We start from the raw sequence: 21,636 nt of genomic DNA on the forward strand, positions 1-21,636 counted from the left end.
GAACTGTTAATATTCCTCACTGTGTAGAGAGTCTCAATAAATAACAGACACATTACAGGAAAATCAACATATCCAGGACTCCATTTCCAAAAGGATCCATACAGTCATAGCCACAGCACCTGAACTCAAGAAGGCATGACACTTCCCAGCACCCTAACAGTGACATAATCAGTTACTTCTGCTATGCACTGCACTGTGATACACTTTTACTAGCTCTCCTCTGATTTTCTACAGTATCTTAATTTATACTTGCACTTAATTATTAGTAAGGGAACAAAAAGCCGCCTCCTGAATAGTAAATGTAACAAATAAATAGATAAGAGCTACAAAAAATAGTAGATCTCTATGTACTAAGAATTATATATACTTGCCATTAAGCTCATACTTAAAAAAACTCTAAGTATAAAATTATGGAGTGTTATGAAAGAGTTTTATGAAAAGTTATGGATTTTTGGAGAAGAGTTGTTCTTTGAAAAATTCCATTAATTGACTATTTAAACATTTAAAAGATCCATTAACATACATGGGTTTAAAAAAAAAAACTTTAAAGACACATATTCACTACTTTCTTGGTCCCAAGCAAAATGTTTACACAGAAATTTGGCAGTGCAAAGTCTTGTGCTCAGAGCCAATAAAAACTTAAGAAAACTGAGCTTGGTAATAAGCACATTTTCACAGCACAACTAAAGTCATAGAACAACCCAAAGCAATTAATATTTATAGGATAATCACAGTATTTTGCATATCAGATTAATTTTTAAGTAATTTTAAGAAAAACTGAAATTCACAGACACACACACACACACACAGACACACACACACACACACACACACACACACACATACTTTCCCAACTGTTAATAGTCAACAGATTTTTTTCTTAGTTATAATGATGGAGGGAGGGAGGATTACTCTCTTAAACACTGACCTAAGGGAAGAAAATTGTGCGTATCCTCACCTCTATAAGCAAGAACCCTGGAGGCAGGAGGCGGGACCCTATAGCACCTAGAGTACCAACTTCACCAAGTCCAGAATTCCCCTAGAGGTCCAAATAGGAATTTACAATATTGTCAAAGGGCTTATTGGGACTAAAAGTATTACCACATGTTTCAAGGTCTACAAATATCCTCCATGATAATTACGCCTTTGAGAGCCCTCCTTAGCAAAGAAAACATTCACCAACTCAAACTTACCCACACAAGCCAGGAAGGCTGCTCTGAGCGATCCTCCCGGCAATGCTGAGAGGACATTCCTCTCCGTTCACTCCGGTGCCAAGTGACCTTCGGCACATCAACATCAGCAAGGGCGGGGCTTGGAGCTTCAGTTTCGGCATTGTGCTACCCTGGACGAAGTTTCTCTGGTTTCTCCAGGGCGTTAACTAAGACTTCCTCTTCTTGTTAAGTCAGTAAACACAGCCACTACTATGCTTCCAACTCTTCCCTAAAGTGGTAAAGCCGTAAATGGTACAAATACTGATGGGGAAATTGCTAGGTGCTCAAAATTTAAACTAACGCTGTACAGATGGGCTGTTATTATTCCCATTTAAAGAGGTGATTTCGGAGGAACAGAGGTTAATAAGTAACTTAATGGGAATTACAGGCGCCACAATCCAGTCAACTGAGCTAATGAAGAAGACTTTCCACCATAGATACACAGAAAAAATGAAAAACAGAAACAGATTTTTAAAATGAAATACACAGCTCCACTTGCAGTAAAGGAAAATCCCCCGGTGTCAAACCAAAGCCAGGACTGATGGCCAAAGTGCTAGCAAGCACAAAAGCAATTATCAATAGTTGTGGCCAACAGAAGAAATCACAGGAGTGTCTTTAAGGCTTATGTCTAACTGAAATTGGTACAGAGATGTCCCCTCAAAGAATGGGATCAGAAGAAAGTTCTCTCCAAACTTATGGTTGCCAGCAGGGAATGATGGGGGGAAGGGATAGTTAGGAAGTTTGGGATTGACATGTATACACCACTTATAGTTAAAATGGGCTTCCCTGGTAGCTCAGACCATAAACAATCTGCCTAGGATGCAGGAGACCTGGGTTCGATTCCTGGGTCAGGAAGACTCCCTGGAGAAGGAAATGGCAACCCACTCCAGTATCCTTGCCTGGAGAATTCCACGGGCAGAGGAGCCTGGTGGGCTACAGTCCATGGGGTCACAAAGAGTCAGACACGACTGAGCGACTAACAGACACAAAATCTTTGTTGCAACATAACATTGAAGGCATGAACTATGGGAAAAGCACAATACTTTCATGTCTGAGCACTAGCTTCTGGTTTCAGCTTCATAGTTAAAACAGATAATCAACAAGGACCTACTGGACAGCACAGGGAATTCTGTTCAATGTTATGTGGCAGCCTGGATGGGAGGGGAGTTTGGGGGAGAAGAGATACATGTATGTGTATGGCTGGGTCCCTTTGCTATCCACCTGAAAGTATCACAACATTGTCAGTCAGCTATACTCCAATATAAAATAAAAAGTTAAAAAAGGAAGAAGAGAGTTCTCTCTCAGGAGACCACACTAGATTTCCAGCCCTGCTTTTCTTCAGCACAGTATACAAACTGCCCAACCGTCCATAGCAATCCTAATGCTCATATAGGGGGAGAAGAAGAGGCACACAAGTTGGAAATAAAGTTGGTTCTGAGGTCCTTCCATAAAACTGGAGCTGTCAACAAAGGACTGTGATCACAATTATGGAATGATGAGGGTGACAGGAGAAATCCACCCATTGTCCTAATAAGATTTTCAGTAGAGTTTGTCTCTGAGAGTCTGGGTGAGAGGTCAGGGGAAACACAGCCAGAAATTAACATCTTAAGCCTGGGGCTTCCCTGGTAGCTCACTGGTAAAGAATCTGCCTGCCAATGCAGGAGACATGGGTTCGATCCCTGATCCGGGAAGATCCCACATGCTGCAGAGCAACATAGCCTGTGTATCGCTAATACTGAGCCTGTGCTCTAGAGCCTGCGAGCCACAACAACTGAGTCTGCAGGCTCTAGGGCCCGTGCTCCACAACAAGAGAAGCCACCGAAATGTGAAGCTTGGATACCACAACTAGAGAGGAGCCATCACTCACCACAACCAGAGAAAAGCCCCAGGCAGCAACAAAAACCCAGCACAGCCAAAAAAATAAACTGATTAAATTAAAAATAAGACAAACAAACCCCAAGCCTGTGTCACAACAGTTCTGAAGTCTGTGAGAATCTCCAAAGTAAGAAATGGAAGAAAAATGGATCCTGGGCTTGTGATGCCCCTGGAGTACCTGAAATAAACAAACATAAAACTCCATCAAAAGTAACACTACATCAACAAGGCCATGATGGAGTCCCACAAGCTAGAAAAACTAAACCAATACGAAACAAAAGCAAAAAAGAATCCTCACTAAAAAAGGAGCTTATAATTTAGAAATTACAAAATAAGTGAGAAAATGATTTACTGTGATTTGATGTATTTGAGTACTAACAAATATATCAAATGGAAAATTTAGCACTCAACTAATGTTTTAACATGAAGATGCCAGAAAATCAGAATTATTAAGAGATGGGGGAAGAAAAGAGCCTATAAATAGGGAAGTGAAAAAACAAACAGGTTTTACAACAATCAAACTGAATTTATATGCATATAGATATGCACATTTCTCTGCATAGAGAACCCATAGTTTTCATCAGAATCCTGTAACTTAGAAAGGGAATAGCATCACTATAAATAGAATTTTAAAAACTTGTTTAGAAAAGTGCTAATCGATACCAGAACTTAATTATCTGGCAGAACCTAATCACACCAACTTTTCTTCTCTACTATTTTTCAACTTCCTGACCACTTTGCTCTGTAACTATTCATTCCTGGAAATTCTAATCTATCCCCCAAGCCCATTCAGAAGCCTCCAACCCTTGCAAAACAGATCAAGTGGAAACTGTGATGTGCCACCCTGATCCTCTTTCACAACTGAAGGATTTTTTCCCCAGATGTTGTAGTGATGCCAGCATACAGGCATTGGCTATCAGCTCTCTTAAGAGTGGCCTTAGCTGCAGAGTCTCCTCATGTAAGTTCATGCTCCCCTCTCGGGGCAGCCCACATCCAAAGACTGGCTGGAGACAACGGTGAAAAGCCCTCCCAGCTGTAGAGCCTCCGGGAGTCAGACTTCCACCAAGACTCCAAGACAGCCTAGCTTCCCCCGGCCCAGAGTTGGTTTCTTCCTTCCACTCCCCAGGGCTTGATTGATCCCAAGGGCACTTTCTGAGAAATTTCCAGTGCACTAATTTCCATCTGAGTTTGCATCCTAGGAACTCAAACTGCAACAGAAGAAAATCAGAAAGGAATAAAAAAGACAGGATATGAGAGCAATACTATCAAGGAAGTGAAGAGAGTCAGAAAGACTTGTAACCAGCCAGGAGAATGACAAAAGGTATTAATATAATCTCTTTCTTTGATAACAGAAGGGAAGGCCTTTTTGAAAATGAACAATCACAAAAATTCCCACCCACCGTATCAGTGTATCTCTGAACTTGAGAGTCAAAAGGAATCTTAACAGGGTATTCCAGTTCTAGCCCCTGTCACTTTGAAGATAAAGCTCTTAGGCCCAGGAGTCTGTGAAATGCCAAAACTGTAGCTGCTTAGAAATAGGAACATTTATTCTTTTAAGACAGTCACTTTTCCCAAAGCAAGTTAACAGGTATATTTAATACTCTGCTACGACAAGGTTACCAGTAGTGATATGAGTGTGTGTGTGTGTGTGTGTGTGTGCGCGCGCGTGCGCAATTTCTGGCTTCCTTTAATAGTCATGGAAAAATGTGCAGCAAATAAATGTGTCACATTTCAAATACATATTTCTCATGGCTACTTCTGGTGAGCTGCCTTATCTTAGAAAGGGGAGAGAGTCAAAAACCCATGAGCCCATGGGTTAGATTTGTCCCATGCCCCAGTAGCAGAATTCTGATATATCTTTTAGTTCTGAATCACTGATAACAATGTTAATGATAGTTTTATAAAAGGCTAATCTTAACCTAGTTGTGGTGTGTGCTCAGTCATCAGTCATGTCCAACTCTTTGTGACCCCATGAACTGCATAGCCCACCAGGCTCCTCTGCCCATGGAATTTTCCAGGCAAGAGTACTGGAGTGGGGAGCCATTTCCTCCTCCAGGGGATCTTCCCGACCCAGGGATCGAACCCACAGTCTTACTCTGGTACAAGCTGGTATATGACTAATCATTATCCAGAATACTAAAAACAAAACAAAACAAAACAAAACTGCACAAACTAAAACAATATTCATACACACACTCAGAATGCCAATGACACTGGACAAATCTAATCAAGGTTCATGGGTATTTGTTGATTCCCTTACCTTTCAAACAAAGAGCAGAACACCGGAAGCAGTCATGAGAAACAGTATATATTTGAAATGTGACAGATTTGATTGCTATACATTTTTCCCATGACTACTGAAGGAAGTTGGAAATTGTGCAGGCACACACACACACATCTCTACTAGTAACCTTGTCCTACATTCCACATTTTGTAACCACAAATACAGAAGCAGACAAGATAAACTGTAGCAAAACCTCTCAAACTAAACCCACCAGATCCAAAAAGACATAAAGGCATTTACATAAATTGTTAGGGCCGCCAAGCAGAATGAATCAACACTGTCATAATCCACTCATCTTGCAAACCTAAACAGAGTCTCACTCTCAGTTCTTCAATTTGTCTTTAATTCCTTCCTCTCCTAAGAATCACAATCTGCTGGGTCTTCTCTAAGCCAACCCTTCTTCTCCTTCTAACTTTAAAACCTTTTTTTAATGAGAGTAAGAAACTAATGTGCTAGAAATATGAGAAAATCCAAAAGAAATTGTGTGTGTGTCTGCACTCAGTTGTGTCCAACTCTCTATAGACAGTAGCCCGCCAGGCTCCTCTGTCCACAGCATTCTCCAGGCAAGAACACTGGAATGGGTTGCCATTTCCTCCTCCAGGGTATCTTCCCAACCCAGGGATTGAACCTGCATCTCTTGTGTCTCCTGCACAGGCAGCCAGATTCTTTACCACTAGCTCCACCTGGGAAGCCAAAAGAGGTTTCTAAACTCTAAATGTCAAACCTCAATTATATACAAACTAAGCTAGTTGAATACATACCGGTAGAATGACTAACAAAATACCTTAACAACTTATCTGGAAAAGGAATGAGAGTGCAATATAACACATATTGGGGGAGAATCATATCACATTATTAACACTTTACAGGCATACAAAAGGGCAAACATGCATGGCATGTGAATGAGAGGAAGAACCAATTTGTTCATATAATAAAAGATCAAATGAGTCACTATGGGTTTAGAGTCATTGTTTGGACACAGAATCTGGATAAAAGGTAGAAAACATAAAAACAGAAGAAACATAAATGGGCACTTCTTGTGAATAAATATACACAGGACTAACAATATTCATTCTTCACATAAGTCATTTAGAAGAATGAGATCATAATTCAATTTCAGGTCTGTAGACAGCTTGTGCTGTGTTATGCTTAGTCGCTCAGTCGTGTCCGACTCTTTGTGACCCCATGGACTGTAGCCCGCCAGGCTCCTCTGTCCATGGGATTCTCCAGGCAAGAATACTGGAGTGGGTTGCCATGCCCTCCTCCAGGGGATCTTCCTGACCCAGGGATCAAACCCAGGTCTGCCACATTGCAGGTGGATTCTTCACCAGCTAAGCTACCAGGGAAGCCCATAGACAGCTTAAGTCTCTCTTATTATAAGATAGAAAATACTGATTTGAGAACAATGAACTCATCATTACTGTAAAATAATATAATGGCATGTAAGTAAACAAAATGGCAGTTTTGCCTTAAATTGGCAAAGTTTTAGGTATATACCTAGGAAACATCACACAGACTTACCTGATTATGGATTTCGATGTCATTTTCAACCTAGGAATCACTGTAGCGTTCCAATGAGTCATGCTTTTATTTGACAACTTCAATCAAAAGGCCAACAAAATTTTGAAAAACATGGTGAAAACAAAGGATTTCTCATTTCTATTCATGTCCTACAACCAAAGAGAAGTTGGAAAGTGTGGTGACCTCAGCTCAAAGAAACTGATCGCTTGTGTTTATGCCCTCACTCTGCCACTGAATAGCTCTGTACCTCAGGGAGTAACCTAACCTCCCTCTGCTCCATTTCCTTACCCGTAAAAGGAGATCAATGAGACCCGTTTGTAAACTCTCATTCACGTCTATTCTAGAACATTTACCTAATTCAAACCTAAAAACAGAAAATCTACGTTATTAGATTTGGGCTAAGACGGGTTGCAAAGAGTCAGACACGACTGAGTGAACTGAACACACAGCAATTGGCAGTTTCACTCTTTTCAACAGAAAATGGTACATTTTCAGAAAAATAAAATTACCAAGGAGAAAAGTGTGTGAAAGTGTTAGTTGCTTAGTCGTGTCCAACTCTTTGTGACCCCATGAACTGCACAGCCCACCAGGCTCCTCTGTCCATGGAATTCTCCAGGCAAGAATACTGGAGTGAGTTGCCATTTCCTCCTCTTAAGGGATCTTCCTGACCCAGGGATGGAACCCAGGTTGACAAATCAGGGGAAAAAAGTGTCAGTTGCCATGAGGACAGCTATAAATTCACCTCAGAAATTATAAAGAAATACTTTTACAGAGCCTCCAACTTCTGCTGAAAAATTCCCATTTACATATACAGACTCCACCAAAACACAATAGGAACAAAGAATTTCTGAGAGGCAGAGAAAATAGAAGTTTTTGGCACACATACCAATATTTCTCATCATTATAAAGATTTTACTTACAGCTTCCTCATTTCACCTGACTCAGATGCGGCTGGCATTTCACAGAACTGGCTGGGTGAATGCATATCAAAAGAACTGCCAAGATGTTCCTTGTAAAACAGCATTTTTAAACTTATAACATCATCCCCCAAACCTATGCTTTCCACAAAAAAGTTAAACTCTAAAAAAATGATCAGACCACATTAGCCTATTAAAATCATGGGTGCTTCAGGATATTTAAGTGCCATTTGGAAAGAAAAAGACATTTAATATAAGAGTACCAAACCGTTCCCAAAGTATTTTTACAGTCAGAAAATTACCACATTAGCTCGATAATATGACATAAGGTGGCTCGGTGGTAACGAACTCACCTGCCAACGCAGGAGACGCAGGAGATGCAGGTTTGATCCCTGGGTTGGGAAGATCCCCTGGAGAAGGAAATGGCAACCTGCTCCAGTATTTTTGCCTGAGAAATCCCATGTACATAGAGCCTGACGGGCTACCATCCATGGGGTGGGAAAGAGTCAGATACGAATGAGCATGCACACACACACAGATATACACACAACCTCTCCTAAGTATAATCATATGCTCTGGCACCAGGAAGAAAGGAAGGAGCAAGTCAGCAAAGGCAGAAAATGAACCGTGAATGCTGATATGGTACCATCTTACCAAAGACTCCAGAGAAAGGCACCCTGTGAAAGACTGTGAAGAATCATCCTATATACACTTTAACAAGCTAATACTAAGCAAGCAGCCTTGAAAAATTAAATCAGGCGGCATTACGATAAACAGAATGAAGTGCCTGTTTTCAGAGTAAGCAGTTTAGAAAAAGCTGTGTAAACAGTCCTGAGAATGACATAGCCTATATCATCCTTCGAAAATACAACTTGCAATTAAATTTGCACATCAAATGATCTGTGAAGCTTATATGTTACCAATAAATAGGGGTGGCAGAGGGGTCTTAAATCATATGAGCCTCGCCAGTGGCACAGAGAACCGCAGTCACATAAAGAAAAGCCACTGCAGCAAACACTTCAACATGGGTTTGGATGCCACAGTGATGCACGGATATTAAAGTGCTAGAGGCTGTGTTAGCTTTAACTTCTTTGAATATCATTGGACTTGAGTTTGCCCAGGCAACAGAAAAGTGCTAATACAACGAAAGTGAGTGGCAACCCACTCCAGTATCCTTTTGCCTTGAGAATCCTATGGACAGAGAAGTCTGGCGGGCTACAGTCCATGGGGTCTCAAAGAGTCAGACACGACTGAAGAGACTTATTACACATGCACACACAACCTTAAACAAACCATTAACATAGGCAATAGGATATAGTTATAAAGAACCTGCCTTTATGTGCAAAACAGGTTCAGATACCAGTACTGTTACTCACAGCTGTATGACTTTGGCCAAATTACTAAGTCTTTATGCTTGTTTATGAAGTGAAAATAATAGACTCTTATTCATAAGAGGCTGAATGAAATGAATGTAAAGCACACAGCCTGATTAACTGTCAGGAATGAATGGCAGTTTAACAAACATCACCACTTCTCTGAGTTTTCTTTACCTTTGCCTGAGTACGATACTAAACTGCTGCATGTTATATATCCTTATCAAATGAACTCTCATCAAAACTTTAACCATGACTATTTTTAAGTCTTTTACCATTCACAATTATTGTTTTACTCTGATTCTTCCCTGAAAGCTTTTATAATCAGCTACTGTGAGAACATTCCAAAATGGCCTAACTTGAATAACGTAGAGACCATGCCACTGGGCTGTGGTAAGAATTTCCAGAACTAATGAGGAAACTGAACTGCTAACTAAAAATCAAGCAGAATATGGGACTGAATGAACTAGTGTGGATGATTATAATTTTTTTTACTTTTGTTTGAAGCATTGCTGGCTCTTTAGTGTTATATTTTCCAGATTTAAAGAAATCTTTTTTCTCTTTTCTCTTAAGCTACCTATAATTTATAGCAATCTGGTAAATTATACTTTTGGAAACAGAATCAAAGCATTTATCTCTTCTCCCTACCTGATCCCCCCAGAATCTGAAAACTCTTAGTGAATATTCTATCTGCACAGCCATATAGTTATCTACATAAAGTTCAATAAGCATTTGTTCTTCTAAAAGGAGAGAATGGTAAACACTGGCTATATTAGCAAAACTTGCACTAGAATGTCATATCTGAGAATGATGTGCACAGAGTCAAGATATGATGAGACAGCTTTAAGGAACTAAGGCTGAATTTAGGGAGCCAATTTTATAAAGCTTGCTTCAAAAATCAGCCTGATACCTTGCTTATATGGTTTCTGCCTAACAAGTGAGCAAGCAAAGTCTATTCTTACAAGACCCAGGAACCTAGGGATATTGTTGTGGGGGGGACCTCCAGAAGACAGGAATTCACCTGTCTGTAAGTACTGCAGGCAAAAGCTGATGGTGAGTCACTGGCTTGGTTTCCTAACCCCAGAAGATTTTAAGAGGACAATCTGAGATGCCTTATTACAAGTGGTTAAGTGCAATCTGAGATTTCTTATTAGAAGTGGCTCCAGGCAAAGCAGACTTAAAAAAAGCATACATAGTTGATAACTATTCTTACAGGACTGATATAAATTATCCCAAGTTTAATGAGACCAGACTTACTTTGCAAACAAATTAGTCTTACTGAAAATATCTTTGACAGAAATGAGAGTGTCCCCAAAGACCAAAATTATGTTTCAGTGCAAAACTACAGCACACTCCTGTGGGTATCAAATTCTTGTCCTGTTCATTGTCTTTGAGGTTTGGTCAACTACCTGTAAACTGGACTGGATCCTGAAGTCTTCTAGGCTCCCCCAATATTTAGCTACAACTCTCCAAACTAATGTGTTCAATTTTTTTCCCATTCTTCTGACTTGGAATCACTACATTAAAACTGCCTCTTTCCCAAAGTCCTTCGAGCCGAAGCTGGACAACTTGATGTGAACTTCAGGGAAATCACCACAATAACTCACGCATGGACAAGCCTCCTTCCTGCCGCCATATGAGTCCCTCAGAAAGTTCTCCAGAAGGCCTGATGACATCACAGAGACAAACTGCAAATGAGGAAAATCTGCCACATTGCTGCGAGCACTCCCCCTAGTCCATCTGAAGATTCTCTGAGTCCAACATCTAGAAATATTCTTGACGACTGATTGCCCTCTGGACTCAAAAACTAAGTTCATAGTTCATTCTAACCATTAACCTGTTTTTTGTATTTTTTGTCTCCAGAGAAATCTCCAGCACCTAGAGACCATTTCAATGGGTTATTGGACAAGCTACACTAACTCAGTTTTTAGACCTTGAAAGTTCTTGGCGAAGTTTCAGAATGAATGACAGGGTTCGGGACACACTACTCCCAAAATACAGCACCTCGGCATAGACTATTTTAAGTGGGGAGATAGTGGAGGACAGAAGAGCCTGGTGTGCTACAGGCCATGGGGTCGCAAAGAGTCAGACATGACTTAAACTAAACATCAAAAAGTGAGGAAAAAGCAGAAGCAAGACAGTCACCCGACCTTCCTCAAGCCTTTCTCCCCAGAAACAGGTCCTAAAATCGTCATGTGAGAGGTGCCCCTCCTATACCCAGAGAAAAGGAACATCTTTATCTCTGAAGAAAAAGGCACAGAGAACAATCTGAACACACAGGCCTTCTTAAATTTCCCCCCAGTTCCCAACACTTACTTCCTACTCTTTAATCTATCATATTCCTCCACAACTGTCCATTCTTCATCAAAACCAGCATAAAAACACTCAAGTCTGTTTCTCCATTTCCTTAGAAAGGCTTCATGTCACAAACAACTTTTACTAAATAAATGTGCGTGCTTTTCTCCTGTTAATCTGCCTTTGTCAGTTTAATTTGCAGCTCTGGCCAGGGGACCTGAATGAGGGAAAATATTCTCCCCTATGCTCCAGACATCATCTTCACGTGAGTTTATAAGTTTTTTTTTTGTTCACCCACACTTTCACCAAACACTGCATGTCATTTGTTTTAAAAACTTATTTCAATTTGGCAGAGGAAAATTTTTTCAAACATCTCTTAGTTTAGCAGTCATATTCATCTCTCTTTAAAATGATTTCCATATAACTTCCTCAAAATTTTCTTGCTGATTTTTCATCTTTTTTTTTGTTTTAGACAAACAGGATTCATCTGTCAGTTGTCAGCATGAGTGTTTTAAAATTGTGTATATATAAGGCATAAACATGCATAAGATTTTTTCCTCTAGACCAAAATAAACATGCAGCTTAAATATATGCTTTCAATGTCAAGCTCCAACTTAGAACATATACTGTAGACCTTATATCCATATCTTTTATTTTTTAAATAAGGTAGATTAGGACTTTTTGTACTTTTTATAATGGTCTCAGATGTGCCTGTGCGCCTGCATGCTCAATTGCTCAGTCATGTTTCACTTTTTAAGACCCTTTGGACTGTAGCCCACCAGGCTCCTCTGTCAACTTTTCAGGCAAGAATACTAGAGTAGATTGCCATTTTCTTCTCTGGGGGATCTTCCCAACCCAGGGATCGAAGCCAAATCTTCTGTGTCTCCCTCTGTGTTTCCTCCTGATTCTTTACCCTCTGAACCATCAGGGAAGCCCATAATAGTACCAGACATTATCTCTAAATTAGGAACAACATTAATCTTTTTATAAATTGGATGCATGTGGTAATCCTTTTTTTTTATACCTGTCTAGATTACTCTGTGGTGGTTTAGTTGCTAAGTCGTGTCTGACTCTTGCGATCCCATAGACTATAGCCCATCAGACTCCTCTGTCCATGACATTTCCCAGGTAGGATTACTGTGGGTTGCCATTTCATTCTCCAGGGGATCTTCCCGACCCAGGGATCAAACGCCAGTCTCCTACACTGCAGGCAGATTCTTTACCAACTGAGCCATCAGGGAAGCACCTCAGTCAGTTCAGTTCAGTCACTCAGTCGTGTCTGACTCCTGGAGACCCCATGGACTGCAGAACACCAGGTCTCCCTGTCCATCACCAACTCGCGGAGCTTATTCAAACTCACGTGCATCAAGTTGGTGATACCATCCAACCATCTCATCCTCTATTGTCCCTTTCTCCTTCCGCCTTCAATCTTTCCCAGCATCAGGGTCCTTTCCAATCAGTTGGTTCTTCGCATTAGGTGGCCAAAGTATTGGAGTTTGAGCTTCAGCATCAATCCTTCCAATGAAAATTCAGGACTGATATCCTTTAGAATTGACTGGTTGGATTTCCTTGCAGTCCAAGGGACTCTTAAGAGGAACCCAAAACAACAAAGTAAATGGCAACGGGACCACACCTATCAATAATTACCTTAAATGTAAATGGGTTGAATGCCCCAATCAAAAGACAAAGATTGGCTGAATGGATACAAAAACAAGACCCCTATATATGCTGTCTACAAGAGACCCACCTCAAAACAAGAGACACATACAGACTAAAAGTGAAGGGCTGGAAAAAAATATTTCACTCAAACGGAGACCAAAAGAAAGCAGGAGTCGCAATACTCATATCAGATAAAATAGACTTTCAAATAAAGGCTGTGAAAAGAGACAAAGAAGGACACTACATAATGATCAAAGGATCAATCCAAGAAGAAGATATAACAATTATAAATATATATGCACCCAACATAGGAGCACCGCAATATGTACGGCAAACACTAACGAGTATGAAAGAGGAAATTAATAGTAACACAATAATAGTGGGAGACTTTAATACCCCACTCACAACTATGGATAGATCAACTAAACAGAAAATTAACAAGGAAACACAAACCTTAAATGACACAATGGACCAGCTAGACCTAATTGATATCTATAGGACATTTCACCCCAAAACAATCAACTTCACCTTTTTCTCAAGTGCACACGGAACCTTCTCCAGAATAGATCACATCCTGGGCCATAAATCTGGTCTTGGAAAATTCAAAAAAATTGAAATCATTCCAGTCATCTTTTCTGACCACAGTGCAGTAAGATTAGATCTCAATTACAGGAAAAAAATTGTTAAAAATTCAAACATATGGAGGCTAAATAACACGCTTCTGAATAACCAACAAATCATAGAAGAAATCAAAAAAGAAATCAAAATATGTATAGAAATGAATGAAAATGAAAACACAACAACCCAAAACCTATGGGACACTGTAAAAGCAGTGCTAAGGGGAAGGTTCATAGCATTACAGGCTTACATCAAGAAACAAGAAAAAAGCCAAATAAATAACCTAACTCTACACCTAAAGCAACTAGAGAAGGAAGAAATGAAGAACCCCAGGGTTAGTAGAAGGAAAGAAATCTTAAAAAATTAGGGCAGAAATAAATGCAAAAGAAACTAAAGAGACCATAGCAAAAATCAACAAAGCTAAAAGCTGGTTTTTTGAAAAAATAAACAAAATGACAAACCATTAGCAAGACTCATTAAGAAACAAAGAGAGAAGAACCAAATTAACAAAATTAGAAATGAAAATGGAGAGATCACAACAGACAACACTGAAATACAAAGGATCATAAGAGACTACTACCAGCAGCTCTATGCCAATAAAATGGACAACTTGGATGAAATGGACAAATTCTTAGAAAAGTATAACTTTCCAAAACTGAACCAGGAAGAAATAGAAGATCTTAACAGACCCATCACAAGCAAGGAAATCGAAACTGTCATCAAAAATCTTCCAGCAAACAAAAGCCCAGGACCAGATGGCTTCACAGCTGAATTCTACCAAAAATTTAGAGAAGAGCTAACACCTGTCTTACTCAAACTCTTCCAGAAAATTGCAGATGAAGGTAAGCTTCCAAACTCATTCTATGAGGCCACCATCACCCTAATTCCAAAACCAGACAAAGATGCCACAAAAAAAGAAAACTACAGGCCAATATCACTGATGAACATAGATGCAAAAATCCTTAACAAAATTCTAGCAAACAGAATCCAACAACATATTAAAAAGATCATACACCACGACCAAGTGGGCTTTATCCCAGGAATGCAAGGATTCTTCAATATCCGCAAATCAATCAATGTAATACACCACATTAACAAATTGAAAGATAAAAACCATATGATTATCTCAATAGATGCAGAGAAGGCCTTTGACAAAATTCAACACTCATTTATGATTAAAACTCTCCAAAAAGCAGGAATAGAAGGAACATACCTCAACATAATAAAAGCTATATATGACAAACCCACAGCAAGCATCACCCTCAATGGTGAAAAATTGAAAGCATTTCCCCTGAAATCAGGAACAAGACAAGGGTGCCCACTCTCACCACTACTGTTCAACATAGTGTTGGAAGTTTTGGCCACAGCAATCAGAGCAGAAAAAGAAGTAAAAGGAATCCAGATAGGAAAAGAAGAAGTGAAACTCTCACTGTTTGCAGATGACATGATCCTCTACATAGAAAACCCTAAAGACTCTACCAGAAAATTACTAGAGCTAATCAATGAATATAGTAAAGTTGCAGGATATAAAATTAACACACAGAAATCCCTTGCATTCCTATACACTAACAATGAGAAAACAGAAAGAGAAATTAAGGAAACAATACCATTCACCATTGCAACAAAAAGAATAAAATACTTAGGAGTATATCTACCTAAAGAAACAAAAGACCTATACATAGAAAACTATAAAACACTGATGAAAGAAATCAAAGAGGACACAAACAGATGGAGAAACATACCGTGTTCATGGATTGGAAGAATCAATATTGTCAAAATGGCTATTCTACCCAAAGCAATCTATAGATTCAATGCAATCCCTATCAAGCTACCAACGGTATTTTTCACAGAACTAGACCAAAGAATTTCACAATTTGTATGGAAATACAAAAAACCTCGAATAGCCAAAGTAATCTTGAAAAAGAAGAATGGAACTGGAGGAATCAACCTGCCTGACTTCAGACTCTACTACAAAGCCACGTCATCAAGACAGTGTGGTACTGGCACAAAGACAGAAATATAGATCAATGGAACAGAATAGAAAGCCCAGAGATAAATCCACGAACCTATGGACACCTTATCTTTGACAAAGGAGGCAAGGATATACAATGGAAAAAAGACAACCTCTTTAACAAGTGGTGCTGGGAAAACTGGTCAACCACTTGTAAAAGAATGAAACTAGAACACTTTCTAACACCATACACAAAAATAAACTCAAAATGGATTAAAGATCTAAATGTAAGACCAGAAACTATAAAACTCCTAGAGGAGAACATAGGCAAAACACTCTCCGACATAAATCACAGCAAGATCCTCTATGACCCACCTCCCAGAATATTGGAAATAAAAGCAAAACTAAACAAATGGGACCTAATGAAACTTAAAAGCTTTTGCACTACAAAGGAAACTATAAGAAGGTGAAAAGACAGCCCTCAGATTGGGAGAAAATAATAGCAAATGAAGAAACAGACAAAGGATTAATCTCAAAAATATACAAGCAACTCCTGCAGCTCAATTCCAGAAAAATAAATGACCCAATCAAAAAATGGGCCAAAGAACTAAACAGACATTTCTCCAAAGAAGACATACAGATGGCTAACAAACACATGAAAAGATGCTCAACATCACTCATTATCAGAGAAATGCAAATCAAAACCACAATGAGGTACCATTACACGCCAGTCAGGATGGCTGCTATCCAAAAGTCTACAAGCAATAAATGCTGGAGAGGGTGTGGAGAAAAGGGAACCCTCTTACACTGTTGGTGGGAATGCAAACTAGTACAGCCACTATGGAAACAGTGTGGAGATTTCTTAAAAAACTGGAAATAGAACTGCCATATGACCCAGCAATCCCACTTCTGGGCATACACACTGAGGAAACCAGATCTGAAAGAGACACGTGCACCCCAATGTTCATCGCAGCACTGTTTATAATAGCCAGGACATGGAAGCAACCTAGATGCCCATCAGCAGATGAATGGATAAGGAAGCTGTGGTACATATACACCATGGAATTTTACTCAGCCGTCAAAAAGAATTCATTTGAACCAGTCCTAATGAGATGGATGAAACTGGAGCCCCTTATACAGAGTGAAGTAAGCCAGAAAGATAAAGAACATTACAGCATACTAACACATATATATGGAATTTAGAAAGATGGTAACGATAACCCTATATGCAAAACAGAAAAAGAGACACAGAAATACAGAACAGACTTTTGAACTCTGTGGGAGAAGGTGAGGGTGGGATGTTTCAAAAGAACAGCATGTATGCTATCTATGGTGAAACAGATCGCCAGCCCAGGTGGGATGCATGAGACAAGTGCTCCGGCCTGGTGCACTGGGAAGACCCAGAGGAATCGGGTGGGGGGGGGGGGAGATGGGAGGGGGGATCGGGATGGGGAATAAGTGTAAATCTATGGCTGATTCATGTCAATGTATGACAAAACACACTGAAATGTTGTGAAGCAATTAGCCTCCAACTAATAAAAAAATTAAAAAAAAAAAAAGAAAGATAAAAACCATATGATTATCTCAATAGATGCAGAGAAAGCCTTTGACAAAATTCAACACTCATTTATGATTAAAACTCTCCAAAAAGCAGGAATAGAAGGAACATACCTCAACATAATAAAAGCTATATATGACAAACCCACAGCAAGCATCACCCTCAATGGTGAAAAATTGAAAGCATTTCCCCTGAAATCAGGAACAAGACAAGGGTGCCCACTCTCACCACTACTATTCAACATAGTGTTGGAAGTTTTGGCCACAGCAATCAGAGCAGAAAAAGAAGTAAAAGGAATCCAGATAGGAAAAGAAGAAGTGAAACTCTCACTGTTTGCAGATGACATGATCCTCTACATAGAAAACCCTAAAGACTCTACCAGAAAATTACTAGAGCTAATCAATGAATATAGTAAAGTTGCAGGATATAAAATTAACACACAGAAATCCCTTGCATTCCTATATACTAACAATGAAAAAAACAGAAAGAGAACTTAAGGAAACAATACCATTCACCATTGCAACAAAAAGAATAAAATACTTAGGAGTATATCTACCTAAAGAAACAAAAGACCTATACATAGAAAACTATAAAACACTGATGAAAGAAATCAAAGAGGACACAAACAGATGGAGAAACATACCATGCTCATGGATTGGAAGAATCAATATTGTCAAAATGGCTATTCTACCCAAAGCAATCTATAGATTCAATGCAATCCCTATCAAGCTACCAACGGTATTTTTCACAGAACTAGACCAAATAATTTCACAATTTGTATGGAAATACAAAAAACCTCGAATAGCCAAAGTAATCTTGAGAAAGAAGAATGGAACTGGAGGAATCAACCTGCCTGACTTCAGACTCTACTACAAAGCCACAGTCATCAAGACAGTATGGTACTGGCACAAAGACAGAAATATAGATCAATGGAACAGAATAGAAAGCCCAGAGATAAATCCACGAACCTATGGACACCTTATCTTTGACAAAGGAGGCAAGGATATACAATGGAAAAAAGACAACCTCTTTAACAAGTGGTGCTGGGAAAACTGGTCAACCACTTGTAAAAGAATGAAACTAGAACACTTTCTAACACCATACACAAAAATAAACTCAAAATGGATTAAAGATCTAAATGTAAGACCAGAAACTATAAAACTCCTAGAGGAGAACATAGGCAAAACACTCTCCGACATAAATCACAGCAAGATCCTCTATGACCCACCTCCCAGAATATTGGAAATAAAAGCAAAAATAAACAAATGGGACCTAATGAAACTTAAAAGCTTTTGCACTACAAAGGAAACTATAAGTAAGGTGAAAAGACAGCCCTCAGATTGGGAGAAAATAATAGCAAATGAAGAAACAGACAAAGGATTAATCTCAAAAATATACAAGCAACTCCTGCAGCTCAATTCCAGAAAAATAAATGACCCAATCAAAAAATGGGCCAAAGAACTAAACAGACATTTCTCCAAAGAAGACATACAGATGGCTAACAAACACATGAAAAGATGCTCAACATCACTCATTATCAGAGAAATGCAAATCAAAACCACAATGAGGTACCATTACACGCCAGTCAGGATGGCTGCTATCCAAAAGTCTACAAGCAATAAATGCTGGAGAGGGTGTGGAGAAAAGGGAACCCTCTTACACTGTTGGTGGGAATGCAAACTAGTACAGCCGCTATGGAAAACAGTGTGGAGATTTCTTAAAAAACTGGAAATAGAACTGCCATATGACCCAGCAATCCCACTTCTGGGCATACACACTGAGGAAACCAGATCTGAAAGAGACACGTGCACCCCAATGTTCATCGCAGCACTGTTTATAATAGCCAGGACATGGAAGCAACCTAGATGCCCATCAGCAGACGAATGGATAAGGAAGCTGTGGTACATATACACCATGGAATATTACTCAGCCATTAAAAAGAATTCATTTGAATCAGTTCTAATGAGATGGATGAAACTGGAGCCCCTTATACAGAGTGAAGTAAGCCAGAAAGATAAAGAACATTACAGCATACTAACACATATATATGGAATTTAGAAAGATGGTAACGATAACCCTATATGCAAAACGGAAAAAGAGACACAGAAATACAGAACAGACTTTTGAACTCTGTGGGATGTTTTGAAAGAACAGCATGTATACTATCTATGGTGAAACAGATCACCAGCCCAGGTGGGATGCATGAGACAAATGCTCGGGCCTGGTGCACTGGGAAGACCCAGAGGAATCGGGTGGAGAGGGAGGTGGGAGGGGGGATCGGGATGGGGAATACGTGTAAATCTATGGCTGATTCATATCAATGTATGACAAAACCCACTGAAATGTTGTGAAGTAATTAGCCTCCAACTAATAAAAAAAATAAATAAATAAAGGTTAAAAAAAAAAAAAAGGAGTCTTCTCCAATACCACAGTCCCAAAAGCATCAATTCTTCAGGGCTCAGCTTTCTTTATAGTCCAACTCTCACATCCATACACAACTCCTGGAAAAACCATAGCTTTCAATAGACAGAACTTTGTTGGTAAAATAATGTTTCTGCTTTTTAATATGCTGTCTAGATTGGTCATAGCTTTTCTTCCAAGGAGCAAGCATCTCTTAATTTCATGGATGCAGTCAACATCTGCCGTGTGATTATGGAACCCAAAAAAATAAAGTCTCTCACTGTTTCCCCACCTACCTGCCGTGAAGTGATGGGACTGGATGCCATGATCTTAGTTTTCTGAATGTTGAGCTTTAAGCCAACTTTGTCACTCTCCTCCTTCACTTTCATCAAGAGGCTTAGTTCTTCTTCAATTTCTGCCATGAATGTGGTGTCATCTGCATATCTGAGGTTATTGATATTTCTCCCAGCAATCCTGATTCCAGCTTGTGCTTCATCCAGCCCAGTGTTTCTCATGCTGTACTCTGCGTATAAGTTAAATAAGCAGGGTGACAATATACAGCCTTGACGTATTCCTTTCCCAATTTGGAACCAATCTGTTGTTCCATGTCCAGTTCTAATTCTTGCTTCTTGACCTGCATACAGACTTCTCAGGAGGCAAGTCAGGTAGTCTGGTATTCCTATTTCTTGAACAATTTTCCACAGTTTGTTGTGATACACACAGTCAAAGGTTTTGGCATAGTTATTAAGAAGAAGTTTTTCTGCAACTTTCTTGCTTTTTTAATGATCCAGCAGATGTTGGCAATTTGATTTCTGGTTCCTCTGCCTTTTCTAAATCCAGCTTGAACATCTGGAAGTTCACGGTTCACATACTGTTGAAGCCTGCCTTGGAGAATTTTGAGCATTACTTTGCTAGCGAGTGAGATGAGTGCAATTGTGCAGTAGTTTGAGCATTCTTTGGCATTGCCTTTATTTGGGATTGGAATGAAAACTGACCTTTTCCAGTCCTGTGGCCACTGCTGAGCTTTCCAAATTTGCTAGCATATTGAGTGCAGCATTTTCACAGCATCATCTTTTAGGACTTGAAATAGCTCAACTGGAATTCTATCACCTCCTCTAGATTTGTTCATAGTGATGCTTCCTAAGGCCCACTTGACTTGGTATTCTAGGATGTCTGGCTCTAGGTGAGTGATCACACCATCATGATTATCTGGGTCATGAAGATCTTTTTTGTACATTTCTTCTGTGTATTCTTGCCACCTCTTCTTAACATCTTCTGCTTCTGTTGGTGGTGGTGGTGTAGTTGCTCAGTTGTGTCTGACTCTTTGCGACCCCATAGACTGCAGCCCACCAGGCTCCTCTGTCCATGGGATTCTCCAGGAAAAATACTGGAGTGGGTTGCCATTTCCTTCTCCATTTCCAGCTTCTGTTAGGTCCATACCATTTATTGTGCCCACCTTTGTATAAAAGCTTCCCTTGCTTTCTCGAATTTTCTTAAAGAGATCTCTAGTCTTTCCTATTCTATTGTTTTCCTCTCTTTCTTTGCACTGATTGCTGAGGAAGGCTTTCTTATCTCTCCTGGCTATTCTTTGGAACTCTGCATTCAAATGGGTATATCTCTCCTTTTCTCCTTTGCCTTTAGCTTCTCTTCTTTTCTCCACTATTTGTAAGGCCTCCTCAGGCAATCATTTTGCCCTTTTGCATTTCTTTTTCTTGGGGATGGCCCTGATCACTGCCTCCTGTACAATGTCACAAACCTCCGTCCATAGTTCTTCAGGCATTCTATCTATCAGATCTAATCCTTTGAATCTATTTGTTGCTCCCCTTGTATAATCATAAGGCATTTGATTTAGGTCATACCTGAATGGTCTAGTGGTTTACCCTCTTTCTTCAGTTTAAGTCTGAATTTGGTAATAAGGAGTTCGTGATCTGAGACAGTCAGCTCCCGGTCTCGTTTAGATTACTCTAATTCTAT

At 39.6% G+C, this 21,636-nt stretch overlaps 1 protein-coding gene across 7 annotated transcripts in view; it reads right to left on the reverse strand.

Moving 5' to 3' along the window:
• The window catches only part of EPS8 (epidermal growth factor receptor pathway substrate 8), a 202,753-nt gene that overhangs the window by 115,240 nt on the left and 65,877 nt on the right, over positions 1–21,636 (reverse strand). Inside the window, exon 1 of one of the 7 annotated variants that reach the window (XM_043441711.1) lies at positions 10,789–10,918. The exons of 3 other annotated variants lie outside the window; for them this stretch is intronic. In XM_043441711.1, coding sequence (XP_043297646.1) covers positions 10,789–10,857 — 69 coding nt within the window. In that variant the 5' untranslated portion in view covers positions 10,858–10,918. Of the gene's footprint in view, positions 1–1,193; positions 1,365–10,788; positions 10,919–21,636 lie in introns of those variants that run through there. 3 more of the 7 variants (XM_043441712.1, XM_043441714.1, XM_043441716.1) reach the window with 3 other exon arrangements.

This window comes from Cervus canadensis, chromosome 21 (genome assembly GCF_019320065.1).
Source record: "Cervus canadensis isolate Bull #8, Minnesota chromosome 21, ASM1932006v1, whole genome shotgun sequence".
Taxonomy (NCBI): Eukaryota; Metazoa; Chordata; class Mammalia; order Artiodactyla; family Cervidae; genus Cervus; species Cervus canadensis.